The 11,736-nt window shown below is 38.0% G+C and overlaps 1 protein-coding gene across 1 annotated transcript in view; it reads left to right on the top strand.

Annotated features, from left to right (window-relative positions):
- LOC134539438 (glutamate decarboxylase) overlaps window positions 1-10,053 on the top strand; it is a 157,052-nt gene extending 146,999 nt beyond the window's left edge. Inside the window, exon 11 of the mRNA XM_063381475.1 lies at window positions 604-10,053. Within this exon, the coding sequence (XP_063237545.1) occupies window positions 604-777 (174 nt within the window). The 3' untranslated portion in view covers window positions 778-10,053. The remainder of the gene's footprint in view (window positions 1-603) is intronic.
- Window positions 10,054-11,736: the final 1,683 nt, after the last annotated feature.

Raw genomic sequence — 11,736 nt, forward strand, 5'->3', positions numbered from 1 at the left:
TCTCTGCTTATGAGCAAGATTTGATTTTTTTCAGGTTATGGTTTCGGGAGAGCTGGCTAGAACTTGGGGATTGTGACTTCAAAATATCTGGTTCAATTATACCATGGGTGACTTTAGGGAGTACTGGCTACAGCATGGGTTATATGACTTCAGGAGAGCTGGTTGAATCATGGCATGAGTGAATATAGGAGTTTTGGCTAGAGCATGGGGTGTTTGACTTCAGGAGAACTGGTTGAATCATGGCATGGGTGACATCAAAAGAGCTGGTAGAACCATGGCATGAGTGAATTCCGGAGAGCTGGCTAAATTATGGTTTCTTCCACCTTGTAAACTTATTATGGAACACTGCTGGTGTCCTATCTCTGCTTATGAGCAGGGATTTTGTTTATCAGATTTTGGCTTCAGGAAAGCTGGCTATAACATGGGGTTTGTGACTTCAAAAGATCTGGTTCAATCATGGCATGGGTAACTTTAGGGAGTGCTGGCTAGAGCATGGGGTTTGTAACTTTGGGAAAGCACGGGAGATATCAGAAATCTTCTTCAACTATGAAATGGGTGGCTTGAGGAGAGCTAGGTGAAGGAGATGATGGCCCGCTGTTGCAGATCACGCCGGTGCTGAAGGGCCGTATGATGCAGGCGGGCACGCTCATGGTGGGCTACCAGCCACTTGACGAGCGACCCAACTTCTTCCGCAATATCATCTCGAGCGCCGCCGTCACCGAGGTGGACGTGGACTTCCTGCTGGCTGAGCTGGAGCGGCTGGGTCACGACCTGTAGGTCGGGATGAAGCTACTGGTCACGACCTGTAGGTCGGGATGAAGCTACTGGTCACGACCTGTAGGTAGGGCTGATGCTACTGGTCACGACCTGTAGGTCGGGCTGATGCTACTTGGTCACAACTTTTAGGTCGGGCAGGAGCTTCTCAACCTGTAGGTAGGACCAGACCTACTTGGTCAGGCCTGTAGGTCAGGTTAGAGCTACTTGGTCAGGCCTGTAGGTCAGGTTAGAGCTACTTGATCACGACCTGTAGGTTGGGATGAAGCTACTGGTCACGACCTGTAGGTAGGGCTGATGCTAGTTGGTCACGACCTGTAGGTCGGGTCGTAGCTACGGGTTCACGACCTGTATGACGGGACGGAGCCACTGAGTTACGACCTGTAGGTCTTGAAGCACACTCTACCTTATAGTCCCCTCTCTCTCTTCTGCGACACGAGACGACCACGGCCTAAACTGTTGAACGAACCACACGCCCCGCTCAGTTGTTCCAGTGGCGTAGGTTCGCGTTCCTCTCGGAGGGTTCTCGCTGGTGATCATGATCGCTAAAAACCCGGTACGCATCATTCCAAGTTATCGACCCTGCACGAGAACAGTACTGATGAATTGTTGTAATGTGGCCTGGCAGAACAGCTAAAACTGCTACAGGACTGTTTTATGACACGCGACATGCCATAACCTCGCTCCAAGCTCACAGCACACCATTCTGCATGCACATGCCTGAATAGATGTCATATTTTATGAGACCAAAATTTTTGCATTCTTCGCTACCGTCAACGCTTCATTGCAGTTTGTGTTTCAGAGATGACGACTGTTTGCTTGTACGAATGTTTGTACTATATTTTCATAAATGTGGGCCTGTTAAATCCCTGCTTTGAGGTGTTGCAATGATTCTGATATGCGAACGTCTCATGATAATGCGTGTGTGCTTCGACTGTTGGTGTGTCGGATCGCTGCGTTGCATGCCTTAAGACAAGGCTCTTCATGTGTCGGTTGCTTGGAGAGAGCTCCATTTACGTGAGCCACTGGTGAGCAGAGCTTTTAATAATAGTTACACAACACATCCGAGTACTGTCTGTAAAGCATGAAATTTCAAATGGGTGTTTAAACGGTTTTATGGTAGAAGTGCCTGACACTAATATTTCCAAAAAAAATTAAGTGTAAAAATACAGTTAGAAATTCTCAAAATCACCTTCACATTACACGTCTATCTTCATTTCTTCACCACTAACAGTTGGTGCCACGTGGCCACACGGACGACTCCTCGGTGCCTCGCGCTCAGAGACGACACAGCACTAGAAGCACCAGCCAGTTCTTCACATTCATGGATAGGCGGAAGGCTTGAATCTTGCGGTCCAACTGGATTATTTCCCGACCCGGAGATCTACAGGAGTGCAGAGCAGAAAGTGTTGCAGAAAACACTATGTTTACTGTCTGTAAAACTCAAGTATCGGTAGTGATGTGAGGCTGTTGACATGGTCGTAGATTGACTTTTTACAAAGTCCTATTTAAGACACCTCTCAGGAAAGTAATGAGGGAGTGTGTGTACCGGACGTAAGCCATCAAGCTTACACAGCAAGAAATGGCTCTAATGATTGTCAAGTGGTTCAGGGTTCAGTTCTAATTTGGATGTACTGTTGCCTCTAACCTTTTCTGCACGTAGTAACCGCACGAAGTAAATCCACACATTTACCTCATATACATCCCTCGAGACTAATGTCACACTTCAGCAAATATTTACCAGCAATGTATGCTATTTCAACTGTTTACAAGGCGTCACTTATTTAATCAACTCAAGTTTTTCTTATCTCAAAATTTATTTTACTATTTATGTTAACATTGCACGGGCCCAATAATTCTGGATATGTCATAATAACTCATTAATTCTGGTTTTAGACCAATCTTACTTATTCTGCCTTATACTTTCAGTGTTCCAAAACCAGGCAATGGAATGCAGTAGTTATTTCTGTCATATCTTATCCCCGAATCACTGAGCACCATTCTAAGACAACTGTTTCACGAGCCTCATGCTTCATAGTCCGAGCTGAACTTACGCCACTGGATCGCTCGTGTCGCATTGTCTCATCAACGATTGTGTTACCAGGCTTTGTTTTCTTGCTTATATGACAGACCACTGTTTCCATGCAGTACTTACGTACAGATAGTATTCTTGAAGGTTTGACATAAACATCCAGCGATTGCAGTTTCTGCAATGAAAAAAGAACCTTGAAAAATGTTTTTGTAATTACATGTCTTATCCAAATAAAATAGCAATTGAAAATAATTTGTCTGTGATGCTGCGCGCAATAAAAGCGAATGTAACTTTATTTTTTACTTGGCCTGAATGAAAACATTTTAAAATGTTTGAAAATGGCGCAATGTGAATAGTTTGATATTAAGGTTGAAAAATATATCATAAATTTTATAAAAAGAATTAAAAACAAATCAGTATTTATTATTTTTATGATTTTACGTGAAATGTTTAGATGTATATACATTCTCAATTGTCAACACATTTGACATTTTAACGCTGGTACGACAATATCATAGTTGTTAATAGTTATGTTCAAATATCTAAGAGTAAAACGTGTTATGACAGTTGCTGTTTTTTGCTTCTTAATGTCAACTTGTAAGCTTGTATACGTGTGTACAAAGGAAGGCATAATTATTATCTGTAAATTCGTTGGCAGGAATTACTTGATACAGCTATCATTAGTGTATTGTATGTAGCCTGAGGTAAACAATGTGTAGCAGTGCAATAATGTCATGTATACAGATAAATTGTAAATACTACATTATATTTGATACATTATTTAGTTATTAATTAGTTTTATAAAATATGCCTTCAAATACATTTACCAGAGCTACATATATATTGCAAAAATAGTTTTTAACATATAGTTTGCCAACTCTCTGATTTTTTAATTTTTCCCAGGATAAAATTTTTATTCCAATAAAAAAATCACACCAATATATTGATAAGTAAAATTTATGTTTTGCACAAAATCAAAACATTGATTTTTAATACAAGCTTCATAATGTGCATATATATTTAAAAGTTCAAAAGTAATTTTTAAGATTAACGGACTGGACTACTTTTAGGCATTTAGCATTTTAGTGCTCTGAGGATATTCTTAACTTTACTTCCAATCAGTATTATTTTTAATTGAAAATTACTCTTATTAGCAGCTTGTGGAACCTGGTAATGTCTTATCGTTGTTACTAATTATCGTTTTGTGTTATAAATTTCTGCGAATATTAGATACTTTCATTTTTCAAAATATTTAATGTAAAGAAGTTTTTTCTTGTAATGCTATGTTTATTGTACCGGTTGTGCATGTGGTGGTACAACAAAACGCGTGTAAATAAAAAAAATCTAAGACGGACGAAAAACACAGTATGTGACAGAAGAATTATTGATGTATAGGAAACATTTTTGTAAATATATACAGATTTTTTTTTTTTTCAAAATTTGACGTGATAATGCACAACTGCAGAAACAAATAATAATAAATATATTTTTTAAAATCAGCACTTCAGGTCATATCTACTGTATATTATAATTTCATTTTACACGATTCATTCAGCAACTAAGTTAAAACGTATGGAAGCACTAATTTTACCTTCCTGTGGTTTGTTATACAGTCATTTCACATATTAAAAATATGTTCCCTTATTCCAAAACAAACTATAAGAATGTTTGAGAAAAAAATGTCGTTTATGAGGTTTTCGTGTGTTTCTAGACAGTAACATTTACTAATTAATCTAAAAGAAAATACTGGCCATTATAAATTGTCGTTTACTGAGTTCACAGTAAGAAAACTATCGTCCTCAAAGCACTAAAAATGGTGGCAAATTTTCGTCTCCAAAAAGAGTTTTTTTTTAATTTTTAGCTAGTTTTTCGTGAATGCTGTGATGTTTATTTTTTGGCGGACGACGTTTACGAAGCTGAGAACAGCCCCACGCTTCAGCCACAACCACAATAACACCCTTAAGTACAGCCAAGTGTCGACACTCTTTGGTTCAGACTACCCGGGAAGCTCCGGACCGAGGCTCTGTGAATGTTAATTAAACTGTGTGTCACGTATTGCGTTCACTGCAGTTGCGATATTCGTTCTGGAAAATACAGGATGTCCATAAAAGAATGCCCCAGTTTCAATGGTATATTACAACAGTTTAATTTCGACTTTTTACAACAAATCATACATCAAATTGAAAGCAAACTAAGCTAGTTTTTCTTAAAAATGTTCAATGTGTGCACCTTTAGTTATACGGCACACATCCAACCTTAAAGTCCAATTCTTTCCACACTTCGGTTAACACATCCTGATAGCCTATCCAATTATGTGTCTCAACTCTGGCAAATAATTAGGTAGCGGCGGAACGTAGACACCAAAACCCCAGAGTCCAAAAGGAAAAAAAAAATCGCATGGCGTTATGTCACGTGGAGGCCAGCGAAAAAGAGCTCTGTCGTCTAGACTATTACGACCACCACACGATCAAGAAAGTCATAACAACCGCTCAAACGCTTGAAGAGTAAAATTTAAACGTACACCATAAAGCATGTGGCAAATGTAAGCGGTATGGACGCATGTGTAAACGTATTCTTAAAACCTTCCACGCGGTCGTAGGTATTTGGCAACTGAAGTTCAAGACTTGTCTTCCGAACAGATTTCCTAGGACTACGCAGGTAAGACGCACTGACTCGGTAAACACCCTGTACAGACACATTTGGTTTTCCCATGCTCTTTCCTTTACAAACACGTCCGGTCTTTTAGAACCGCCTATAACATCGGCGGTTGTTTTGTGACGTGAATCCGTCTTTAAAATTGCTTCCATACTGGGAGGTAATTCAAAAAACCGAACGATAACAAAATCGGGGGATACAGTTTGATGTTGCAACTACATATCTATCATCTCCATCTGAAATTCAGTCACACCACTGGATAGCTGAAGTATCAAAGAATTCGTTACGTTAAGTGAGGACTGTGACGAATCGCGCGTGGTGGAGGGGGAAGCGCCGCCATTTTGAGGTCATTTCGCTACGTTTAGAGATTTCCATTTAGTTACGACTTTTGACTCGGAGAAGCTACGACGTTCGTTTGAGTTTCAATTATCATCTCTCGTCAAAATCTATCGATTGCATGTATAGAACATTTGTGCAAAATAGTTACAGTAAATATACATGGTGTTAAAATAAAAAAATAGCGTATTTTATATTTTGTATAGAAAATATTACCTGTTACGTACACGTATTCATGTACAACACACGGCCGTGTCTATTACACAGCCACACCCCATTTTTTTTCCACAAGGGGGGATCACAATTAAACTTTAAACGAGACGATCTTTCAACTAAAATTACAGATTCACTCTTGGCAAATCGCAGAACACAAAAACGCTTTATGCCCAGGAGTCGCCATTTTGCGTAGGTGGCGCTGCGAGCGAGAAAACAACAAAGCAGTATTCGCGCATGAGCTTATCTAAAAACATGTTTGAGTCACTCTTTAATTGTGACCTTGAACCAAATCTCTTCAACGCTCACAGTTGATAATATTAAAATGTATAACTGGGGCATTCATTCACGGACATCCTGTACAATCAGAGGTCACAAAAAAACGGGGCGCCCAGTCCTCGAGCCTGATAGTCAATAAGACCCACTAGATACTAACGCGTAGCAGTGGATTCACCCTAAGCAGCTATACAAAACCAAATCTCCTCATATTTTCATAGTAACATGTTGTAAGTTGTAAGTCGCCAATACTCCAAATTTATAATGCCACCAGACGCATTTGAAAAAAATATAGATACTGAAAGGGACATTAACGCCGGTATTAAAATTTCAATTCCAATTCACAAAATGTATAAATCAGTAGGCACTACCACTACGTATAAAAACTAACTTAAAAAATCATCGCTCTGTTACCTGTAAAAAAAACAAAAGAGAAATTGTTTAAGATACAAATATTAATTATAGTACGTACTCTTATAATATGGTTCAAGCTTATTATAGATAAAATATTCCACCTTACGAAAGTTTTTCAGGAACTTCAACCCAAAGTAGTTTCCACCATCGTAAATTAGCAGCTGAAATGATGAGTAACAAGGATGAAAGGAGCCTGAAAAAAGAAAAAAAAAAGCCACAAATAATAATCCTAATCGTTTACTTTTAACGTGCTTTATGTTACTTTGAGTCGAAAAAGATTAAATATTCTGCCACGTGTTCATTCCCTGGCATACGTAACTAATGTAGCCTTAAGCCCTTTCATTGTGGACAGCCAAATCTGACTTCAGAAAAAAAATTACCATGTTCCATATTTTATTGTACTATTATGCATTGCCAAATAAATCTGCCTTTTAATGTATGAGTAGTAAAATTTAGTTTTTTGTAAGCTACTGTTATATTAATAAAGTATTGTCTTTTATTATTAAAATGAGCACAAAATTGCATAAATCTTTGTTTCTAGACGTTAGTCTACGTGTTGTTTAAACACCCTTACATAACCAATATCCCTAAAATATATAAGAATGGATAGTTGTATAAACAACTTTAAGTTAAATATGAAAGTTTAACTTTATATTTGAGTTTGATAACGCACAACGCTGTTTTAGTCGTTACAAAATATCCTGTATATAAATTATATATATGTATGTATATCAAGGCCACAAAATATAGCCTAAGTTTGAAGAAAAACCTTTTTTCTTTCAAAAGAAGTACTCCGTGTATGCTTGTTCCTAGTCTGTCTATAATAATAAAATGTTTATGCGTATAAAAAGTAAATCTAATTGGTGACTGTATTATTACACACCTCTGCAGCAATCTATTTACATAAAACACGTGAAGAATCATTTAACTTTATTTTGAACACTATTTGATCACTTCACTGAAATTTCAGGACCTAAAAGACTTAAGACGGCAAATTAATTTTTTTTATTTAACTAAATTGAAGTTGTGGTGCCAGATTCATATTAAGGTGCATGGCGTACGTATAGAAAGCATTACCGTTGCAATCCACAGTGCAATATAGGCATGCCTCAATAAAAATAGATGTCTAATGTTGAACGCACCGAGGTGACGATGTTGGAGTTCTACTGAAGCGTTAAGAGCATACCTGACAGCTAAGAATGAACCTACAATTTCACAGAATTGTGTAGCGAAGTAAGGCGATGTTAAAGTTTCGTTAGCATTCAGTCAGTATATTTTGAGATAGTATAAAACATTAGTTTTTGAGTTGGTGCCTTTTAAATCGTAACCTTATGAATATATATTTTTTGGAGGTGTAAATTTTTTTCGTGATATTAAAATAAATCAGTAGCGTGCTTTCTCGCAATTTTTATAAGCATGGCTTGATAACAAATGCATTAAAAATTGTTGCAAACATTAAAGTATAATTAAAATAAATAAATTTCACTTATCATGTACGTTATTCACATTTCGTTTTAAACAAATAAAAACATGTAATTCTGATGTCGCGACAGTAGGTACATACGAGGTTTTCAACTATGCATGTATCCTTTCTCCAAAGAAGCTGCAGCCAGGCACCTATGTGTTTCTGAGAAACTTAAGCTTCCTATATCTACGAGTTCCCAAGTCCCGAGAACTCCTGTACACATCCTGAGTCGCGGATCAGCTTCTTCTAGCTACACCACCCGTATCACTCCGCGGAATAGGCCTACTTTAGTGTTTACTAAACTCTCCGTGGTTGCATTTTGAATAATTATTTGCACGCATTAGGCTCAGCACCATCATCAGTGTTAGACGCAAAGAAGCCATACCATTTTCGAACTCAAACTCAACTCAAACCATTAAAAATAACTTTTACTCGAGGCCTACTTTTTTCACGATGTTAAAAAAACAGTAGTGTGGGTTCTTGCATTACTTTTCTTACAATTGTTATACTGCGGCTTGGTAATAAGAGAATCTATTACAAGTCACGATGAATGCTACAGAGGTATGTTTTTAATTAAAAGCCCCATAAATGTCTGTACGCCATATTAAGTTGTACCTGTTCGAGACTGTACTTATGCTCATAATATTACGGTCACCTTTGGAGGTTTTGTGTTGCTATGTCTCCTCATTTTGACTCACAACAAAATTATTCATCCTGCCATAGATTTTAAGTATTTAGTTCCATGCATAGTTTTTTTAAGGTTTGTGTAGGCTTGTAAATAGCGCATATATATACATATACAAACATAAGAACGAATAAGAAACTAAAAGTATTAACGCTGTGGTTAAGTGTACTACATAGATGCTATTATAAATGTTGATGTAAATATGTTCAAATATATAATGCAACCTGTTGAATTAAGTAAAAACAAATTATATCATATGAAAGTGGTATTTTGTTAAGATAAATATTGTTACGCTGATGTGTTGATATTTTAATTGATCAAGTTTATTGTACAAATTAGACACGTCATTATTTGAGGGTTTTTATATATGTATCTAGCTGTACTGGAGAAGTGTAATTGTTTTGTAAGGCCCGCCATGTACAAAGGGAGATAGCAATACTAGGAGAGTCTCGAGGCAACATCCCAAGTCTTCCAGCGGGTCACCGCGCCAGGGCGCCCTCCCCAGGGCTGCCAACTGTGTGCCGGTCGACCCGTCCACCGCGCGCCTTGTAGCCCAGGCAGCGCGCGGTCTCACTCACGTGTCTGTTTCCGTGACTGTAGCATCGTTTCTTTGCGTCGATGAGGCCCGCCCAGGCGAAGCCTCGGCTGCGTGTTTCGAAGATGTGATGTCCACTTACATGTGTTTAAGTTTGAACGATAACAAACTCACTCACTTAATGTTAAATTCACTGCTAACCATGTTTGGAGTATTTTGAATGTAATATTTGTGAAGTAAGAGTGATTCTGATACTATACCCACTGCCGTCAACTTTGCTAGTGATCTACCTTCACACAGTTCAGTTGATTTACTATCAGATAACATATTTACATCCCATTTGAAGCTAAACGGCAAAAAATTTACCGAATCATGTTTCACATGAAACAGTCATCAGCCTTTATTGAGGTCCCTCTATGACTATACTCACGATAAAACTTTTCTTACTAGTCCGCCATTGTTGCGATGCCTGGGAGGGCTACATCTGTACATTGCTTAAGTAGCTATAAATTATTTTTTAGAGGATTGATAGCTAACTGTTGGAAAGTTGTGTGACTTAGTGTGAATACGTGTACATGTTCAGAGTTGTAGAAAATATGATGTACTATTAGTGTGAACTATGTAAATTTCAATAATGTCTCAAAATAAAGAGAGATTAGGTTATTGTTTATCCGAGTTGTTCTTTTTCCCTCAAAAAGTTGCTCCTGAAATTTGAAATCGACTATCAAACTCATCTTGTGGGGCACATTTGTATGTGCACGTAAATTGAATGCGCTTCGCGGGATATGTGCTCAGTGTTTCCTGAGGACTTCTGAAATACATATGGTGCCTATAACCATGTCGTGGTCATTCCAAATCAAGCTTACAGGAAGTCACATCAAGTGGTTGATACACTATGTCTAGTCATTGTGAAGAGTTGGGAAACCTAAGATGTACATCAAGCTCTGTCCCTGCCCGAATATTCACCTTCGGCCAACCTCGGGATTTGTTTTATTTTTGCGCAGGAAAAATGAATTCAAATATTAAAAGTGGTCGGTTAGGTTATGGTTAGTTAGGTTAGTATAGCTACATTAAAATAAACAGAGAAATATAAATATACAAATAAACCCGAGGTTGGCCGAAGGTGAATATTCGGGCGTGTTCGGGCAGGGACAGAACTTGTACATCTTAGGCCTCCCGGGAAGAGTTCATGCCAAGACTCAGTAAAATTGTTAACCAGTATTCACGATTATAGTACTTTAGAGACGAAGAAATAACATAATGGCCACAAAAGATGCACCATTCGAAATTACTTTTTTTTCCTAAAACACAAGGCAATAAAATAAACATATCACTGAAATAAAAAAGTTAGTTTCCTTTGACTCTTTGAAATGTTAACATTACTGCCACACATCTCTGGGTTAGGTTTCGTAACCTCACAACAGGATGTGTCAGTAAAGACCAGTGGCGTAGCCAGGATTTATGCATGGGGGGTGTTAAGAAACATGGGCCCCCCGTATTAAAGTGGGGGGTCCGGGGGTCCTCCCCGGGAAAATTTTGATTTTAAGGTGTAAAATAGTGCTATTTTAGCAGTTTTCGGTTCTTAAATTTAAATATTGTAATGGTAAAAATTTTATTAATTTTAATATGAAATTTGTTTGAGTGATGAATAAGAAATTATTAAAGATTTTGTGCTAAAGGGGGAGGGGTTGAACCCCTAACCCCCCCACCCCCTGGCTACGCCACTGGTAAAGACCAACGAGACGTATGGTATTCCATCTTGCAGTGCAGGGTAAAAGTCAAGAGTAAAAATGGTCCACTGGCTAGTCACATCACTGATAAAAAAAAGGGAATATAATATTTTTAATTCATGTTATTTGCACATAAATACACAGCAGTTAAATTGATATCAAAGTTTAAAAAAATTAACACTACATAATTCATAGGTCAGACATGAAGTATTTATTACATTCACATTAACATGATCAGGGCCGGCGCGTCCATATAGGCATTGAATATATATAACTTATAGAAACCGCGAGGGGATAGGATTTATTATTCCAATTTTCGGATCCAAAACTGAGGTAGTTGTTAGCTCCGCCGCTAGACAGCTCTTCTTTCCACAAGAGGGTACTCGTAGTTACCAGCTTCCACGCCAGAGCGCTGTAGCGTCGCTTTTTTCAAGGTCGTGCGCGTAATTCTCTGTTTCACTCTATCGAGAGGCGGTGCCTTTTGTTGAAATCCGAGCGCTTAGATACCGGCGGGCGCAACTGAATTGGAGGAGTACGGCCACCGAAAAAAAAAAAAAAAATACATCAAAAATTAAGTTTTAATAATAAGAAAACTACAGAAATTTCTTAAAGCGTATCAGA

This window comes from Bacillus rossius, chromosome 15 (assembly GCF_032445375.1).
Source record: "Bacillus rossius redtenbacheri isolate Brsri chromosome 15, Brsri_v3, whole genome shotgun sequence".
Classification (NCBI taxonomy): Eukaryota; Metazoa; Arthropoda; class Insecta; order Phasmatodea; family Bacillidae; genus Bacillus; species Bacillus rossius.